At 44.0% G+C, this 20,623-nt stretch overlaps 1 protein-coding gene across 1 annotated transcript; it reads right to left on the minus strand.

The window, feature by feature from the left end:
* Window positions 1-3,827: 3,827 nt before the first annotated feature.
* Window positions 3,828-17,939, minus strand: LOC140740130 (keratin, type I cytoskeletal 19-like). Its single transcript, XM_073069062.1, has 10 exons — window positions 17,382-17,939; window positions 15,519-15,601; window positions 15,228-15,384; window positions 13,886-14,047; window positions 10,404-10,529; window positions 9,332-9,552; window positions 7,949-7,998; window positions 6,026-6,053; window positions 5,044-5,060; window positions 3,828-4,276 (listed from the first exon to the last, which is right to left on the minus strand). Exons 1-10 carry the CDS (start codon window positions 17,922-17,924, stop codon window positions 4,260-4,262), a joined length of 1,404 nt encoding a protein of 467 aa, XP_072925163.1. The 5' UTR covers window positions 17,925-17,939; the 3' UTR covers window positions 3,828-4,259.
* Between the last annotated feature and the right edge of the window lie 2,684 nt (window positions 17,940-20,623).

Here is a 20,623-nt window from a genome sequence, read left to right on the forward strand (position 1 = left end):
TGCAGGAAGAGGACAACTGGTTGTTATCAAGACTGGAGGGCTTGAGTTATAAGGAGACAGTGGGACAGTTTGGCTGGAATGTAGGAGACCAAGGGATCACTCGAAGCCGCCAGCTTCAAGCAGGTGCTCCCAGCTTTCATTCCCTCTGCCTAAAGTTTACCTTGTTGCCTGCTGTGGTTAGTTTCTCTTCTCCCTTGTGCCTTGTTATTTTACTGTCTAATATTAAGGTTATCATTCACCACTGAACCTGCATTTCCTGACAAATAGCTACTCCACATCTACACTTTGAATGAAGTACAGGCCCAGCGGCATCAAACAGCTCTCATATGATAACGCCTGTAATTCCTGGAATCATTCTGGGAACCTTCTCCAGGGTCAGCACGTTTGTCCTTGGAAACATAGCCCACGAGCGCTGACACAAAGATATGGACAACATTGCTAAGGGACTTATTGGAAGTTCAGAGTCAAATGGATGGACAAAGTGCGACAGAAGCTGCTTGGTGAGGGAAAAGTGGAAGAGCATTGGTTAAATGGAGTGAGGGTAAATGGTTTCTAAGAATAATACTAAGATAATACTAATAATAATACTACTAATAAAACTACTACTAATAATAATACTAAGAACATAAAAAGCTGGGGAATTTGGAAGGGAATTGAAAAGTGAGTCTTTATTGTAAAATGAGTAGGCTAGTTCAAAACCTGGTGGTTGTAGGAAAGTAGATGTTCCTGTAACTGGTAATGTGGTTCTTCAGGCTTCTGTCTGTCCTGCCTGACAGTAGTAGCGAGAAACTGCTTTACCTGGATGCAGGGGAACGTTTTGATTGATGGTTCTTTGTTGAGGCAGCTGTTCACTTCAATGCTGGGAAGGGGTGTGTCTGTGATGGACTGGGCTGTGTCTACAGCACTCTACAGCCTCTTGTGTTCCTACACCAGACCATGACACAACCAGTCACTATATTTTCAACAATCAATTTATAGAAGCTTGTTAGAGTATTTGGTTACATGCCCATTCCCTGTAAATTTCTGATACAGAACAGCTGGAATACCTTCATGATTGCGCCTATGTGCTGGGCCCAGGACAAGTCACCTGAGATGTTAATGTCCAGAAATTTGAATCTCTTAGCTCTCTCCAGCTCTGCACCATCAAAGGGTACTGTCACATAGTCTCCTTACTTCCTCTTTCTGAAGAAAACAAGCATTTCCTTGGTTCCCTTGTATACACTAAACTTTTATTCACTAAGTTACCGTCAGCCATCAAAATGCTTAAAATACCACATAACTTGATCTGATTTTTAAAAAATTGCTTCAAGTAAGACCACAAGACAAAGGAGCAGAATGAGGTGATTTAGCCCATCACACCTGCTCTGCTATTCCATCATGCTGATTCATTATCACTCTCATCCATGACAATCTAAATGCCTACACAAGCTAAGTCCATTTGCTACCTTTGGTCCATATCCCTCCAAGCCTTTCCTATCCATGCAACCATTGTCTTTCTCCGGCAATGGGGAATTGGAAACCACACTGCATCAATAAGAGAGAGATTTCAAAAGGACTTAATATCTCAGTCAAATCTGTCAGAAACACAATATGTGATGGCGTTCTCCACAGAGCAGGGCCATAGAGTTGTTTCACAGGGTAAAGTTTGACAGCTGATGGGAGCCACGTTAAACAGAAAGAAAGCCCTGCATTTCTGTAGCATCTTCCAAAACATACAAAGGACCACAGCTAATGATATAACTGCAAGCTGACAGTGTGACCCAGAGCAATGTTGTGATGAAGATATCACAGCAGCCAATCTATATACAGCCAGCTCACAATACAGAATGCACTCAGTGATACTACAATCTCTAACTCAATTGTGGATTGAAGTTGCAGCCAAGTTAGAATGTTCAGTCCAACAGTATGGCACAGGAACTGGCAAATTAAATTAGATTAATTCAATTTAATTAACTAATATGTAGACTTATAAATTAGTGATCAGTCATCCAAGTAAACTAAGACCTTCTGCCTAAGAATGTCTATATCCTTCCCATCTCCTGCACATCCATGTGTCTGCCTAAAACCCTTTTGAAAACCAATATTACATTTGCCTCCAGGACCATCCCAGTTGTGGGCAAGACAGACCAAATTCCAGATTTTAATAGTAATTTGCAGAAGTCTGCAAGTAAAAGTCACTTAAGGGGAATAATTATTTAAACTGCATGAACACATTTTAGAATAAACCTTCTATATCATGATTCACAACAGTAACCACAGTTTTTCATCACAATTCCCTTGATGCATTGTTGCTTGTTGGTCCAGTCCTAGATCATGGGGTCTTCAGCAACAAGGGACTGAATTGGGTGGGTAGATAACAACTCCCAAGAGAGGCCAAATGTGAGGCTAGAGATCCCAGAAGTAATTAAGAGAAGGCCTGGGATCCCCGAGCTCAGGCCCGATGTTAATAATATCATCTTTTAGGAAGGGAAACCAGAAACTTCAATATGGCCTTAATCTTCACAAAAGCACGTCACTGTGCTTGAGACTGTCTTGCAAATTTTGCTAATGGTGTAACACCGCCAAGCAAGCAATGATTTGCCAACATTGCACAGGGTTCTATCCCGGCAACAACCAACCTCAATCTGCAGATCCTCACTTCAGCCTGTAGGTGGCGATCAAAGCCCAAAAGATAGAGTACATCTGCAACTCGGTCATACAGCTGGGAAATACACCCTTCAGCCCCACTCACCCGTGACAACCAGGCTACCCACACAAGCTACTTCCATATCCTCCCAAAACAACTGCGGCCTGTGCAATCACAGTCTCTTTCCTGGGCTTGAGGATCCAAAAACCAAAAGCCACCAATATAAGAGGGGAGAGATTTCAAAGAAACCTGAAAGCATGTACTGAATATCTGAAATATGCTGCCAGGGGAAGTGAACAAGATGGCTGCAAATGCATCACGAGGTATTTGTATGGTACATGGAGGAGAAGGGTTTGCGAGTGACTCTCATTCCTATACAGGTAAGAACACTCCTCAGCTTCCTTTACACCAATGAATAACATCCTAGCCTACCCTACCTCTCCCTATAATTCAGGCCCTCAGGTTTTGGCAACATCTTTCTCCCCTTCCTTTCTTGTTCATAATAACAGGGAGACCAAAAACTGCACAATATTCCAGGTGCAGCCACAGCCTCGCCAGCATTTTGTAACAACTGCAACATAACATCCCAACTCCTACGTTCAAGGCCCAGAGCAATAAAGGCCCGTGAGCCGAATGGCATCATCACCCTGTCTGTGATCGCACAGTCAGAGAACTATGTACCTCTATTTCTAGGTTTCCTTTTCTACGGCACTCCCCAGGGGCCCTACCGTTCACGATGCAAGTCTTACTAAGATCTGTCTTCCCAAAATTACACTTACTCTGATTACATCTGCCATTCTTTTTAAGGATAAGCTGTATTTGTCACATGTACTTTAAAGAATACAGTGAAATGCCTCCAATCAGTGAAGATGGTGCTGGGAAGCCTATAAGTGTGGCCACACTTCTGGTGCCAATGTAACATGCCCACAACCCACTAACCGTTACCAGATCTGAGAAGTAGGAGGACCGAGACAAAACACACACAATCACGGGGAGAATGTATCAACTCCTTACAGGCAGTGGCAGCAATAGTACTGATCGGTAATAATTGGCCCCCTGATCACCAATCTTCAGTCCACTTCCTCAGTGGATCAAGATCCTTTTTAAATTTTCCCTACAACCTTCAGTCTACACTGCCAATTTAGGTTCATCTATGGATTCAGTGGAGTTAGTGCTCATGTTAAACAGATACACAACAGCATTATGGTTCAGGCAGAAGTTTATTGAAAGCAACCAAGACAAGTGTGGAACAACAGACAACACAAAGCCTTCAACCCTATCCTGGGCCCAGACAGGACAGAATCTCACTCACATGCTGTGCCCCCTGGACCAGTCACACTGTGTTTTCCACAGCTGTCAGGTGTTGGACCTGGGTTCAGGAGGGAAGCAGCTAGGAGTGACAATGTCCCTCTTTCAGTGAAGACAACCATGACATAACAACCATGTTGGAAGCACAGCAATTCCGCTTGAAGGGAGTTGCAGGACATCTGGTTCCTCCAGCCATGTTTATCTGAAGCAGAAAGTGAAGAGTAAAAGGACAGAGGGCAGCCCACATCCCAGGGATCCCAGCAGCAAGCAGGAGTTGTGGGGGCCTTTATCCAGGCTCCCCGGAAATCCCTCTGTGGCAGAGTCTTCATGTCACAATATTTTCTAAGCAAAACAAAGAGCACAGGTTAACTTTGCAGACCAGAACTTTATAGCCCAGGTCCCTCGATCTCCTCCCCTGCCATAGCTCTCCCCTCCAGGGATCCACATACAACCCTTTAAAATGGAAGGTTTTCCATTTCGAGACCAGTATTTATTGCCTCTCCCCACATGCCACCAAACTGAGCTGGGACAGTTGTCAACCATCTGAGGTGGGTCTGGAGTCACATTAGACAGACTGGGAAAGAAAGATCAAATTTCTATTCGAGGATGTCAGGGAACCAAATGGAATAAATTTAATTGTCCTTCATTTTGGATCAAAGTTAATGCTCTCAGTCATCTTTAGCACAAAGTGCCCCAAGAACTGCTGAAAGTAACAGGTTCTCATCACTGTGATCAGGATCTAAGTCTATGACATCCTCTGGTGACTCTCTCGGATCACTGGAGCATCATTCAAGTGTTTGTGCTCGTCTCTGCAATGGGGCAACAGCTCAGAACCGGCTTGAGGTTCTCAACGGCCAGCTCCTGTTCCCTGGCCTGGCCCACCAAGACGAACTGAAGCAAACGCTGGATCAGAGTGTCAGATGCTCCACACAAAACCGCCATGACTCTTCCCTTCACCTGCCCCCCAACCAAACACCCCACCAGCAGATCAATTTCTTGTTTCGATCCAAGCTGTGGCCAATTGAACAGAGTCTACTAAAATATCCAAAAGGAATAAAGATCAAACCTTGAATGTAATGTCAGCAAATCAGATTGAAGAGGAGGCTTACCTTTGATTTCAGTGGTCCTGAAATAGAATGAAGAACAACTGAATTAGCACCTCACAGGTTTTAAGCAACAGAATTTAAAATCCATACATCACACTTTGTCTCCATCTCCATTGTGAGTCTATAACTAGCAGGTAATTGGCAGCTTCCCATTTCATAAAATCAATGTCACAATTCTGAATTCCCATCAAACCACCATTAAGTTGAGAATTCAAAGGCAAAGATCTGTCAAGATTGAGAGAGATGACAGTAATGTGATGCTCCTTGGGCTGGTCCCTACTCTCTCCCACATCCCCAAGTAACAAGAAGTATTGTCCGCACACAGAAATAACTATTGATCAGAAAGGAATAATAACTGTTCCAGGAGAGGCAGCCACCACTGGAGATCATCACAATGTCTCGGGTGGAGTATAGTCAACAGTTTTAGGCGGCCTATCTAAGAAAGGATTCTCTGGTATTGCAGAGAGTCCAGACGGTTCACAATAATGATTCCGGAAATGAAAGGGTTTATATATGAGGGGCCTGTACTTGCTGGAGTTTAGAAGAATGAAGGGTGAATTTGACTGAAACCTTCCAAATACTGAAAGGCTGAGATAGAATGGACTTGGAACAGATGCTTCCTATAATTGGGAGTCTAGGACCAGAGGGCACAGCCTCAGAATAGGACAGCAGTTTAGAATACAGATGAGGAGGAATTTCTTTAGCCAGAAGATGGTGAATCTGTGGAATTCATTGCCTCAGACAGTGTCATTGGGAATATTTAAAACAGAGTGTGATAGGTTCTTAATTAGTAAGAGTGTCAGAAGTTATGGGGTGAAGGCAGGAGAATGGGATTGAAAGGGAAAATACATCAGTCACGAAAGAATATGGAGTTGACTCGATGGGCCAAATGACCTAATTCTGCTCCTATGTTTATGGCTTTGAAGTTTTTATCCCACCCATCACCCTCCCAGGCCAAGAATAGATGTCAAAAGGTACAACTTACTTGATGGTTATCGTATTGCTTCCTGTGCCTAAATTTGAGAGGAAGAAAAGACCAGTTAACCTCCAGCAAGATTAGATACAGTTGAAAGTGCAGGAAACCATTGATAATCTGGCATTGATCAAGGTTTAATTTTATTCACCATTTACATTTACATGTATTAGAAATTTACTTGTGTGTTGGCCCAGGTGCAATATGCAATAAAAACAACATTCTACAATTATTATGAACAAATTATATCAAAATAAATTTAGAGGTTAAAATACAGATATGCAAAAAATGTGCATTAATATTTTAATGCATTTACAATATAAACAGCACCATAAATTTGTTTAAAATGTTTACAGTGACTGAGATAATAGATTGAGAGGGTTAGGGGGGGCAAAGATTGGTAGATCTGATTAACTGACTGGGTAAAGAAATTTCCACGATGATGTGATCAAAAACAATTTGATCGTTTGCTCAGAAGCAATCTTCTGGAGGAACTCATGGATCAAGCTGCATTTTGGGGTGTATGTTGAGAGAAATTGCTGCCATTTTGCATTGAAAACACACATACTGGGAGAGAGGACGTGACCTGTATATTAGAGGGGGAATGGTGTGTTAGTAGTTGGTGGACTGATGGGTGATAGATGAGCAGGTTGTGTCAGTTAGAAGGGAGGAGGAAGAGGAGTTGGGTGACGGATGTGGAGGAAGAAAAGGAAATGAACGAGGTGGGTGAAGTGAGGGGAATGTGAAAGTGGAGACAGCTGCTGGAGGGAGATAAGCAGAAACTATGGGTGGACAGAATCAGGAGGGGCTGGAGAGGGTGAGGTGTAAATGGTCAGAAACTGATGGTCTTCTGTGTGACTTGCTCATTAGCCCAAAATTAGAGTCAGCAGTCCAAACAGGATGTGCAGCCAGAACTCCAGAACTGGGGGGTTGGGGGCAGGGGCAGATGGATTCAGACTGTGGGCTGAGTGTGTGGCTGGGGTCCAGAACGTGGCTGGATTTGTCAATGGAGATGGGGTCTAGAGAGCTTATACTCCCCTTTTGAACTCCAGGTTCACAAGGTAATACTGTGTAACGTGTTCATCTCCACGCAGCCTCTATACCAGGATCACCAGACTCAAAAACAGTTACTTCCACCAAGCTGTCAGGCTGATCAACCCACCCCACTGCCACTACTTTATCATTTCTTGTCTGTCACCTTACGCACAGATTCTCCTGTACCTACTGTCACTTTATGTGGCCTAAGTAAGAAAATCTTAAGTATTTATATTTGTGTTTTTAAAATTTTTATTGTGTACTCGTGTATTTTTTATGCAGCTTCAGATCCGGAGTGACAATCATTTTACTCTCCTTTACATTACAAAAATGACGATAAACAATCTTGAATTGTAAACGATGTTTGATTGTCAAGAGATGTAGTCCAAGCAAAGAAAATCAACTAACCAAACTCCCAAGATTAAAGTTTCTGTCAATGACAAGAGTCAATTTCACCCACCAAGCCCTCACCCTTCCCTACGTCCAAGAAAAGTCAATACAATGGGTCAGGTAGCAGAACAAAGATAAAACCTGACCTCAAACTCATCGACGGAAACAGTGTTCAAAGAGCCGGACAAAACAATACAGGAGGCAGGATCATTCCAGACTTGAGAGCCAAAAGGTAGTACAGTGGGATTCAGCCCCACAATGAGTGCGGGATGAATCAGAGATGCAAGGGTGGGTTCAAATACCGGGTCACCAAGAGACAAGGGTCAAGGGGAGAGAAAGATACAAAGGTGCAGGTAAAGAAAGGGGGTAAACAGTAGTACAGAAGGAGTAGGGTATGGCACTTTTCATCCATTGCTCAGTGTTTGGCAGGATTAACATAGCAATTTACACTCTTTGATACACAAAGCTTCCTCCTTATATAACAAGAGAAAAACACAGTACAAAACTTACCAGTCCCTCCAGATTTGAGGCCAGAGGAAGATATTCCACTGGTTATCATGCTAGGGGGAGGGAGGAGGGAAAAAAAGAAAACGTTCTTAGCAAAGGTTAACACAAAAATGGAGGTTTAGTGCACTGGGAGAGGAGGAGAGCTGGAGGCAAAATTCTGTAAGAAGGATGTGACTACATGGTACAGGATATAGAGGAGATTCACCAGAATATTTCAGTTATAAGGAGACACTGCATAGGCTGGGCATTTTCCCTGTAGCTGTGGCCGAGGAAGACTTTGAAGGAGGCAGACAAAATTATGCCAGGCATGGAGAGGGTAACTGGTAAGAAACATCCCCACAGAAGAGATGCTTGGAACTAGAGAATGTAGGAGTAAGGTAAACGGGCAAGGAAGTGAAGGAGGTGAGGAAGAAATTCATCAAATATGCTTAGAAACAGAAACATGCCTAAGCAGTGGTTAAGCAGGTACATTTAATTGTATGGATGTGTAGATAAATATCGAGGTACAAAATGCCAACTTCTGGTGAATGGGATCAGTACAGACGGGTGTGTGATTGGCACAGACATTTAGACACCGAAGGGTTCCTACTGAAACTGTAAGACTGGATTTAAAGCATCAAATGTAGGCTCTCCATAGTTGCTTAGCAGCCTTCAAAAAGGATGAAGATTAGCGAGGAACCATCAACATGGATTCAAGGCAAGTTCCTACTCAACCAAATGACTTCTACTGAAAGAAGAACTCTACCTCCAAGTTACTTTGTTACAGCTCTCACACTTTGTCTACGTGGCCTGTGCTTTCTAACACCATATTCCACGTTCAGTTTTCCTTTTCATTCTCAACATAGTTGTTTATGGAATGGCAGACGTTTGAGGAGATTTAATAAGTTTCTATAGCTGTACGGCAGAGAGCTTCCTGACTGGTTGCAGCATTCCCAAAGATGTACGTGTGAGGGTTAGTGAGTTGACAGCCTGCTATGTTGGCATCGGAAGCATTGCGACATTTGCAGGCTGTCTCCAATACACCTTCAGGCTATGTTAGTCGTTGATGCAATTAACGCAGTTCACTCTGTGTTTCAATGTACATGTGACAGATAAAGCTAATAATTAAACCTGGTACATCAATACCTTCTTCCACTCTGCCGTCAGAGTCCCAACAGTACATGTATTCTTCTGCACTATTTCTGTGATTTATAATTGATTTTAGTTTGTACTGCTGGTGCAGACCCAAAGTTAGACATCATAGATCTGATTCTGAATGATCTGTCCGGATGGTATACAGCAAGAAATCAATTCTAACGAGTTAAGTGAATAAGGGGCAGCATGATAATACAATACTTTACAACACCAATTTTTTTAATGACTCCCAAAATTCTGTCCATGCCTTACTTTTGGTTACCGCTGCCCAGTAGACATTTGTACTGGTTTATCTCAGCTTCCAGTTGCATCTTGATATTAAGGATCTTGTCATATTCGGCCTTCAAGCGCATCTGCTCATTCCGGAGATTTCCCAGCTCAGCCTCGAGGCTTCTGATTTGGAGCTGCAAACTCTGAAGCTGTTTGTCATACGAGGCTTCTGTCTGATCTAGGGTGTTCTCCAGTGCATTTATCTGGAAGCATAAGGCCATCTCAGTCAGAACAGCTTTCAATGGCATGAACAAGAGGTTATGACACTGGACTCTTAACTTTGAGACCAGGAGTTCAAATCCCACCATCACAGCTGAGGAATTTGAACTTTGAGCCAAGTACTTCCAACCACGTTATAGGAAACATGCTGTTCACACACACGCCTCCCTCCCAACAACACTTCAACATTTTTAGCTTCCTTATCTAAGGGATGGACTAGCCTTAGAAAAGGTCTTGAGGAGGCTCACGAGAATGACCCCAGGAATGAAGGGTTCAGATATGAGGAACATTCAATAATTCTGGGTCTGTACTCTCTGGACTTTGGAAGAATGAGGAGGTGGGATCTCCTTGAAACCTAGCTAATATGGAAAGGTCTAGGTAGAGTGAATGTGGTGAGGATGTTTTCAATAGTAGGGGAGTATAGGACAGCCACAGAATATAAGAAAACCGTTTAAAATGGATGGGAAATTTCTTCAGCCAGAGAGTGATGAGGTGTGGAATTGATTCAGATGGCTGTGGAGACAGAGTCACTGGATATACTTAAATGGGGGTTCATAGGTTATTGATGATTAAGAGCGTCAAAGGTTAGGAGAGGTAGGAGGATGGAGACGAGAGGAAAAAATTACTCAGCCATGATTGAATGGCACAGCAGGCTTGATGGGCCAAATGGGTTGACTTTGCTGATACTTCACTCCCAAACCCACAGTCAGTGGACTGACCCCAAGCAGCCCACTGACACTGCCCAACAGGCAAATCCGTCGAGGTGCAGTCAAACCCACACCTTGAGAGCAATAACTTTTTATTACTATTCTACTCATAAGCAAAGACTACTTACATTGCCGAGTAAGCCATTGTATTCGGCCTCGAGAGTCTGTGATTGATGTCGGAACTGAGACAGCTCAGTTTTAACACCGGTGAGAGCCTGGTCATTCTGAGTTACCTGGACTTCTTTAATCGAGAGCTGGAAGAAGGAAAAAAGATTAGGTGGATGGATGTGAGGCAACTGACCTTGGTTGATGAGATGCCATCCAAATGGTAACCAGAAACACAATCCACAATGGTACTGGCCCCCCTCAGTACAGTAAGTCAAAGCATCCCTTCATAGCAACACTCAGAATATAAATAAAATTCTTCAATGCCAAGCAAGTCCTTGAGATAACAGAAACTGGGAAGAGACTTGGGTCAAGGAGACTGTTAGGTCAATCCCCAGTAAGTGAGATAACACAGGTAGACTGGACGGAAACTGTTGGGTAAGTCTACAGTAAGTTGGCTACCAGTTGTGTTCCATCAAGTGCTCCATCATGAGAGATTATTCTAACTGGTTGCATCAGCACCTGGTATAGAGGGGCCACTGCAGAGGGGTGAAAACTCAGCCAGCTTTATCATGAGCACTAACCTCCCTACCATGAAGGCCATCTTCAAAAGGCAATGTCCTCTAAAAGATGGCATCGATCATTAAGGACAACCACCACCATCTCCTGTTCTCATTCCTACCTTCAGAGAGGAAATACAGGAGCCTAAAGACCCACATTCAATGTTTTAGGAACAGATTCTTCCCCTCTGCCTTCAGATTTTTGAATGGACTCCCCCAATAAACTCATTATTTCCCCTTTCTTTGTAATATTTAATGTTTTATATATATATATATATATACACACACACACGCACACTCACACTTGTTATACGTAGACATATAAATATATACACACTTCATAGGTATGGATAGTAGTAGAGGCAGATACAATGGGGACGTTTAAGAAACTTAGATAGGTACATGGATGACAGAAAAATAGAGGACTATGTCAGTGGGAAGGGTTAGATTGACCTTAAAGTTAAAAGGTTAATTTAATATCATGAGCTGTACTGTGCTGTAATGTTCTAAGCTAATTTATGAACTGCCTCTAATCCTAGAGCAAATTATTGGTGATCTCCATGGAATCTTTTAATGGCACGAGCTAGCTTGCTAAATCAGAGTGTAATCAGACCTTTTACATTTGACATGTTAGGATTGTGAACCACACATTACAAACACAGTTTGTAGGCCCAACACTGAATACAAGTAGTCATCAGAGAACAAGACTGAAGGAGGAAGTTTGAAGCTCTTGGTACTTGGATCACTGGCAGGTGACCAAATAGGTGACCACTATCCTAAAGTGATTGTGTTGTGTTATTAACTTTGTTATTTTATTAACTGAAGCAGTTGCCAAATCAAAGAACGCCATTCAGTGGTAATACAGCTCCCTGTTTGGTCACTGCATACGGAGCCCATTCTTGATCTCCATCAATGGTAGCTTCTATGGTGGCCTCAGAAACCATCCAGAGAACAGCTTCACAATGGATTCCCACTGTATCTATTCAAAGATTCAAGGACCTTGGCCAATTTCTGAGTCATCAGGACTTAAGGTTTGGGTAACCAGCCTATGAAGATGGGTTGATTTCTGGTTAAACACACCAAATAGGAACAAGTGTAGGGAGGTTCTAACCACTGAGGACAGACTGGAGCTGAAGGATCTGTGTTTAAAGTATTTGTCTCCAGATTGTTATCATCGGATACTACGAATGCTGATGCTGCTTTCAATGGGGAACCTGCCCTGTCGAATTGACTGGGAAGAAATCACATTAGCTGGAAGTATTTTCTAGATTGCACTAGGTCTATGTCACTCCAATGGTTTTTAATCCACTGTTCTACCCTACACTCATGACTATGGCTAAGCATGGGCTTAAAAGCATTGAAAAATTTGCACCAGTGCTGTTGGTAGAATCTCAGATGGTGATGAGGCAGTTTAAAGGAATGAGGTAGATCAGCTGGTTGAGTGGTGTTGCAACAATTTCTCACTCAACATCAGTAAGACCAAAGAACTAATTTTCTGGGCTCCATGAGGGCTGGGGGATGGGGGGTGGTGGGGGATAAATTGGGAGAGCACACACTAGTCCTCATTGAAGGGTCAGCAGTGGAAGAGGTGATCAGCCTCTGGTTCCTGGGGATCTGTAAACATACGAGATTCTGCAGATCCAGGAAATCCAGAGAACCACACACAAAATGCTGGAGAAACTCTGCAGGTCAGAAAGCCTCCATAGAGGGGAATAAACGATCAACATTTCAGGCCAAGACCCTTCATCAGGACTGAGGATCTATTGTGGTTCCTACACTGATGCAGCATGCCAACTGATCTACTTCATTTGGAGTTTGAAGAGATTTGACATGTCAAAGACTCATAATTTCTATAGATATATGGTGGAGAGTATTCTGACCGGCTGCATCACAGCCTGGTATGGAGGCACTGATGCATAGGATTGCAAGAGGTTGCAAAGGGTTATAGACTCAACCCTCCACCATTGAGGACATCTTCAAGAGGGTGTCTCAGTAAAGTAACATCACGAAGGACACTCAAGGTCCAGGACATACCCTTTTACTACCATTGGTGGAAGTTGCTGGATTCTGAAAACCCATAATTATTCAAATATTTTCACCCCTTACACCATCAGATTCCTAAATGACACACATAAAATGCTGGAGGAGCTCAAAGGTCAGGCAGCATCTACAGAGAGGACAGAGTCTACATTTTAGGCCAAGACCCTTCTTCAAGAGTGGAGATAAAGGTCTTTTACCTATCATCTCTTGGCTTCTCACTTCTTCCCTCCCCTTCCCCAGCCACCTACCAACCTATCTTACCCCTCACTTGGTCTCACCTATCACCTTCCAGTTCCATCCCCTCTCACCACCTTCTTACTCTGGCTGTTTCCACTTCCTTTCCACTCCTAATGAAGTGTCTCAGCCTGAAATGGTGACTGTTTATTCTTTTCTATAGATCCTGCCTGATCTGTTGAGTTCCTCCAGCATTTTGTGTGTAACTTTGGATTTCCAGCATCTGCAGAACCTCTTGTGTTTAAGATTACTGAATGATTCATGAAACAATGAACACTGCCCCATTCCCTTTATCTATTGCACTGTTTTTGTTGTTGAAAGGTTTGTACCGCATTGCTGCCATGAAAACAAACTTCATTGCATGTGTCAGTGATATTAAATCTGATTCTGAGAAGGTTGGGGCAGAATTTCTCTCAGGTCTTTGAACTGAAGGTCACTTGGAGCATTTCCTATCTGCAAGAGCGCAGGAGTTAGGCAAATCAGGAACGTTGTGGCCAGCTGAGGACCTGTACAGTTTGGAGCTCCAACTATTATTGTGGATAGCACGGCAATATAACATGTCCTCCACAGCCCACTGACTTCCAAGGACTATTCCACAATGATGTGCAGATTAAGCAGTCATTTATTGTCCTGCAGTCTGAGCTGGTGTGAACGGCTGCTCCAATCCTTACCTGTTCTTGGTACCACTTATCCAGCTCTGCCTGGTTATTGTCAACGAGGGTGGTGTACTTCTGCCGCATTTCTGCCAGGACTTTATTCAGGTCAACGGCTGGAGCTGAGTCCACCTCAACATGCACCTCTTGGGCACACTGCTTCCGCAACACTTTCAGTTCCTGAGAAACAAGACAACACAAGGCTGGATCAGTACAGCCCACTTACGACTGGCAATGCACTGTAGAAGCCTTGCTGGAGTTACACTGCTACATGTGATGGATACTTCAAGAGAATTAGGAGCCAAAAGTCAAGGATTGGATGAAACATTTCCCCTACCCTTGAAAAAGAATTGTTTGGGGCTAAAATTCATTGCACAACAGGGTAGTCAAAGTAGAAACTTGAGCTTCTAAACTTACATGTGCCTGTATGTCATTAAACTGGAGAAAGTAAAATCAATATTTACAAGGTGGTCATCAGGACTAGAGGGCTTCAGTTATAACGAGAGCCTGGAAAGTTTTTTTGTACCCCTAGACCATTGAAGAATGAAGGGTAAACTTGTATATGTGGATAAAGCCATGAGGGACAAGGTGAATATAGCTCTTTCCCCAATTCCAAGGTTGAAGAGTCCAAAACAATGGAGAATAAGTTTCAGCGAAAAGGGGAAAGGAGACAAAAGGGCACATTGTTTTTCTGCACAGGCTGGTGAGTATATGGAACAGACTGCCAGAGGGAGTACTGAGGCAGGTACAATTAAATTTAAATAGTTATATGCATCAAGAAGGTTCAGAGGGATGTGGATCAAATACAGGCAAATTGGACTGCCTCAATTAGGCAACCTGGTCACATGGACAAGTTGGGCTGAAAAACCCACTTTTGTGCTGTAGAGCACCATGACCATCTGATAATGCAACTGAGCCATCGCTGGGGAATGGTGACAGGGGTTTTCAGCTAGGGTACAGAATTATGAGCGGTATAGCTAGGGTAAATGCAAGCAGGCTTTTTCCCACTGAGGTTCGATGAAACTAGAACTCGAGGCCATGAGTTAAAGGTGAAAGGTGAAATGTTAAAGGAAGACTACTTCAGTCAGAGGGTGGTGAGAGTCTGGAATGAGCTGCCAGTGGAAGTGGTAGATGCGGGTTCAATTTCAACATTTAAGAGACATTTTGATAAGTAAATGGATGGAAGGGGTATGAAGGGCTAGGATCCAGGTACAGGCTGATGGGACTAGGTAAAATAACAGTCCAGCATGGACTAGATGGACTTAAAGGCTGGCGTCTGTGCTGTATCTGTGTCTATGACTCTATGCTAGATACTCCCCTCTGTGAAGAGGAAACAGTAGAGCAATGAGAGGTCGCCTACCTCATCGTGATTCTTCTTCAGGTAGGCAATCTCATCCTCCAGCCCAGCGATGTCATTGGCCAGGCTGTCCTGTAATTGCAGGTAGGTCTCCTTCAGACGGTGCAGGCCATCGATATCACTCTCCACAGACTGCCGTAGCATCTGCTCGGTCTGCCACCTGCAACAGAGAGGGCAGAAGAACAAGACATAACTGAGTACCAAGCATGGATGATGATGGAGGTGGGTAGGATACACTGTCCAAGATCCAGCAGTGGAGAGAGGAATGAAACTGAAGGAAAACAAGTTACCCACTTGTTTTGGAAGTCCTCAGCAGCCAGCTTGGCATTGTCAATCTCCAGAGCGATTTGGGAGTTCTGCAGGGTGGCTTCCAGTATCTAGGACAGATGAAAAGGACAAAGGTCAGAAATCAACAGGCATGCCTTTCTAATCGCTATTTAATATAGAAAACAGTTAAGGCACTCAAGAATAGAATTGGGAGTTACAGAGGAAGACAAACAGCTTCACCTAGACCTCTATCATTGGTGCAGGTCCATTCTCACCTGACACCAGCTGCTGCTCTTTGCACAGATACATAATTCCCTTCTTTATAAAGAACAACTTTGCCTCAACCCAATCTATCTCCTCCACATCAAAAGTGCAACTTGGAAATCCCACATTGAAATTGTACCTGTCCCTGTGGCTGTGAAGCTGGTCCTTTTCCAGTCCTTCTCAAGCTTTCTCCCTCACTCTCCTTGTCAGGACATCACTTCCAATGTGTTATCTACTCATCCCACCATCCCAGAGGGAAATCAGTGATTCTCTTATGTTCCTTCCAATCCAGTATTTGAATTCAGTCTTAATTTCTGCACTGGAGAAGCCAAGCGTAAATGGGAAATCATTTTGTCAATCAGTCCCCACTCAGCTTGCAAGGGCAACCGAACTGCTTGTTGCTTGTCACAAGCTCTCTGGGCCACTGATCTGATTTTAACTCCTTATGTGATGGCATATGTGAACAACACCTCATACTACAATGCTTTATTCTTCTTTTAATGACTTGTGGTCCAATTCCCTTCTGATCTCCCCTTACAGACCCTATTCGGATTTAGTAATCACACCTGTACATTGACACATACAGTAAAATGCACCATTTGTCTTAACCTACACACCCAGGGATGTGCTGGGAACAGCTGTCAAATGTAGCCACACATTCCAACATTGCAAGGCCCAAGGTACTGATCTGGTGGGTCGGTCTGTCTGGTCATTTGACACTGTGGATGAGAGACTCTTCAGACGCAGTTGACTGGCAGAAACGTGTCCCAGGTGAGCCGGTACATCTTTCAAAAGTTAGCTGCAACCCCTCCTCTATAAAATATTCAGATATCTCACCCTGACACCCACAAGTCTCTATCTCCTCACCCTGAGGTCTCCTTCCCACCCAATGTGACACCGCACCCTTAGAGGAACTGCAGAAGACAAATGAAACAAAGAGACTGACTCATTCCAGGCCACCTACAAAGCTGCAGGAAGAGGACAACTCTATTATCAGGACCGGAGGGCCTGAGTTATAAAGAGAAGCTTGGTCATTTTTTCTGCAGTGTAAGAGATCAAAGGGTGACTTCAGAGGTTCATAAAATCTGAGGGGCATAGATAACGTGGGCAGCTGATCCTTTTCCCATTTTAGAGGAGTCTAAATCAAGAGGTGATAGATTTAGAGAGCATGAAGACTTAAAGGCGACACAAGGGAGTAGGTTTCCCCACAGAGAGTGGTAGAAAATGGGATGAGATGTCAGATGCAGGTACAATTGTAACGTTTAAAGATTTTACACACACATGGATAGATCAGAGACTGCGGATGGTGGAATATGGAGCTAAGCAGATGCTGAGGAAACTCTGCAAGCCAGACAACATCAGTGGAGGGAGGTGGACAAACAACCCGAAACATCAACTGTCAAGGTTTCTGAGCAGATCCTACCCGACCTGCCTAGTCCATGCCGAATCTTGCTTGTCCCATGTAGATAGGAGAGGAGTTAGAGGAACACAGGTCAATAACAGGCATCTTGCAGTGGGATAAGACACTGTCTGCAGCCAGAACCCCACCCACCACGGGATGGACAGAACGCAGAAGCTTCTTACTATAATGCTGTGACCGGTCTGAGCAGTAAACGGGTTACCCACCTGCGTCTGAAGGGGTTTGATCGTCTGGTCGTACATCGACCAGTCGAACCCTTGGACAACAGTGTTGTTTGACAATTCGCGGATCTCCTTCTCCAGCTCCGTGTTGGACTGCTCCAGGCGCTGCACCGTCGCCAGGTAGCTGGCCAGGCGGTCGTTCAGGTTCTGCATGGTGACCTTCTCATCACCCACCAAGCCGCCGCCGCCGCCGCTTCGCAATATGAGCGAAGTAGCAGACAAACCAGGAGTGGCATAGCCGAAGCCAGAGCCAAAGCCACCACCGGCTATGCTCCCGCCACTGCGACCGGCGGAGTGCAGGATGAACGAGCTACTGCTCATGGTCGGCTGCCGTTGTGACAGATGCAGGCTCTGGGAATACCTAGGGGCCCGCGTAGTGTAGCTCATCGTACTGCTGGAGGACCTCATGTTGGCGAATACAGAGACTACCACACCACTGCTTAGAACAAACGTGAGGAACACTCGCCGCCCTTCTTCCTTTATATCTCCACCGGTGTCCTCGGCTCCTCCCTCCCACCGCGACCTCATTGGACCCAGCCCGCAGGTGTGTGTGTCAGGGGTGGGGGGAGGCGGAGTGGGCTTCCGCGGGAGTGGAAGAAGTGCAACCGTGTATGTAAAACACAAGATTTTATCTTTCAGCTGAAGGTAGTTAGGGAGGCTTAGTAAAATATCGGGTTTTATTACAAGAGTTGTGGATTAAGAATTACGAAGTTTTTATAAGGCGTTGTAAAACGCTGGCGAGACAGCACTTGGAATATTGTCTGCGTGTTTGAGAAAATCTACACTGTGGCCGCTTTATTAGGTATCTCCTGCACCTAAAAAAAGTGGCCACTGAGTTCGTGGTCTTTTGCTACTGTAGTCGATCCATTTCAAGGTTCAACGTGCTGTGCGTTCAGAGATGCTCTATGCACATCAGCGTTGTAACGCGCGATTGTTGGAGTCACTGTGCCATCTTGTCAACATGAACTAGTCTAGTCATTTTCCTCTGACTTCTCTTAACAATGCATTTTGTCCCATAGAGCTGCCGCTCATTGGATCACTGGTGCGCTCATTGCCGCACCAGACTCTGCAAACTTCAGAGACTGTTATGTGTGAAAACCCCAGGAGTTTCTGAGATACTCAAGTCACTCCATCTGACACCAACAATCATTCTATGGTTATAAGCACCTAGATCATATTTCTTGCCCATTTTGATGCTTGGTCTGAACAACAGCTGGCCCTCTTGACCATGTTTGCAGGCTTGTATGTATCCAGTTGCTGCCAGATGATTGGCTCGTTAGATATTTGCATTAAGGAGCAGGTGTACTAAATAAAGTTGCCACTGAGTATATAAAGTACAAAAACTTGAGAACATATGCCTCCAAGCCAAAGGATAGCTTCTATCACACCATTATCAGACTCTTGAAAGGATCTGTCCTACCCTAATAGATGAACTCTTGATCACCCAGTCTACCACATATTGGCCCTTACACCTCAGCTGCATAAAGTTACAAGCTCAGCCAGCTCTAGCCTCCCCACAAGTGAGGACATCTTCAATAGGCAATGCCTCAGGAAAGCAGTATCCATCATTAAGGACTTTCACCATCCAGGACATGCCCTCTTCTCATTGCTACCAACAAGGAGGAGGTACCGGAGCCTGAAGACACACATTCAACATTTCAGGAACAGCTTCTTCCCCTCCACTGTCAGATTTCTGAATGGACAATGAACCCATTATTTCTTTTTTGCACTTCTGCAAAACAACCTATTTCACGACATATTTCCAGTGTTATTAAACCTGATTCTGATTCTGTAACTGGAAAAACTATGGGAAGTCTGAATGCAGAATATATCTGCATTCTATTTTCTTTTTCCTACCTTATTTCCTACTACCAATTAGTAGGTAATGATTCCTCTGGTTGGACACAAGCAGAGGGGCGGCATGGGTATAGCTCTACTGCTGTCTGTAAAGAGACTATGTGTTCTCTCTGCGAGCGTGTGGCTTTCCTCTGGGTGCTCCAGTTTCTTTCCACATCCCAAGAGATGTATTGGTTAGGATTAGGGTTAGTAAATTGTGGGCATGCTGCATTGGCTACAGAAGCATACCGACACTTACCAGCCTCCTGAAGCACTTCCGCAAACTGTGTTGGTTGTTAACTCAAACAACGCATTTCTCTGTAAGTTTTGATGTTTCAACACGTGTGACAAATAAAGCTAGTCTTTATCTAATCTCCATAATGAAAAGCAAGATCCATTCACTGCATTTCAGTACATGTGACAATAAAAACCCATACTCACACCAATAAATATTGCAGAGAAGATTCACTGAGATGATTCTAGAGTGAAGAAATATTCAAATTCAGATCAAACTTTTGTCATATAACCAAGGTGCAGTGAAATTCCATGTTCAGGTACACTGACTAAGCACATTTGGAATTTACACAAATAAGAGGCTTCATTGAAATTGAATGAGAGAATGAATGTCCTTATTGAAGTATGTCAGACTTGGAATTAGCATAGTGATGTCATGGTTCCGGTTGGCCGTTCCCCCGTTCCCCTTTAACACTTCTTTCTCCCTGGTCATGCCCCAATTTCAGTCAATTGCTGCTAGTTACCCAATAATCGTACACCTGACTTTCATCAGAGACTGGGAAATAAATATTCGTTGGTTAATTCTTGTGTGATACTTCGTTCCCTGTTCCGATTAGAACTGCTAGTTCTAAGTTCTGCTCTAGTTTCTGGAGAGTCCTGTGAATCCCGTCTCCTTGTCAAGGTCCCTCTGGTTTCCTGCTCTACGTTCAGGTCTACGCCAGCCTCCCCAACTGAGTCGACGTGCCAGTGTCCTGCACTTTGGGTTCTCCTCCGTCGCCCTTGTGTTACAAGTGAATCTCTTTTGGACTTCTTCCATTGCCAGTGTATCCCTTCTAAAATAAGGGGGGGTCAAGATCATGCACATGCTCCAGATGTAGCCTCACCATTACCCTGTATAATTGCAACACACTGTACTTCTCAATGTCTAAACTCCAACCCCCTTGCAGTAAAGTTTGCAGATGTGTGAAGTTCTGAGGGATGTAGAAGTCCTTGTGCATCAATTGCAAAAACATAGACAGCAGGTAGTATGAATTGGACTTTACAGTAGTGTAACAGCTCGTATTACTGCACCAGTTATAAGATCGGGGTTCAAATCCTGTGCTGTCTGTATGGAGTTTGTAAGTTCTCCCCATGACTGAGTTTCCTCCAGGTTCTCT

The sequence above is a fragment of the Hemitrygon akajei genome, chromosome 16 (genome assembly GCF_048418815.1).
Source record: "Hemitrygon akajei chromosome 16, sHemAka1.3, whole genome shotgun sequence".
NCBI lineage: Eukaryota > Metazoa > Chordata > Chondrichthyes > Myliobatiformes > Dasyatidae > Hemitrygon > Hemitrygon akajei.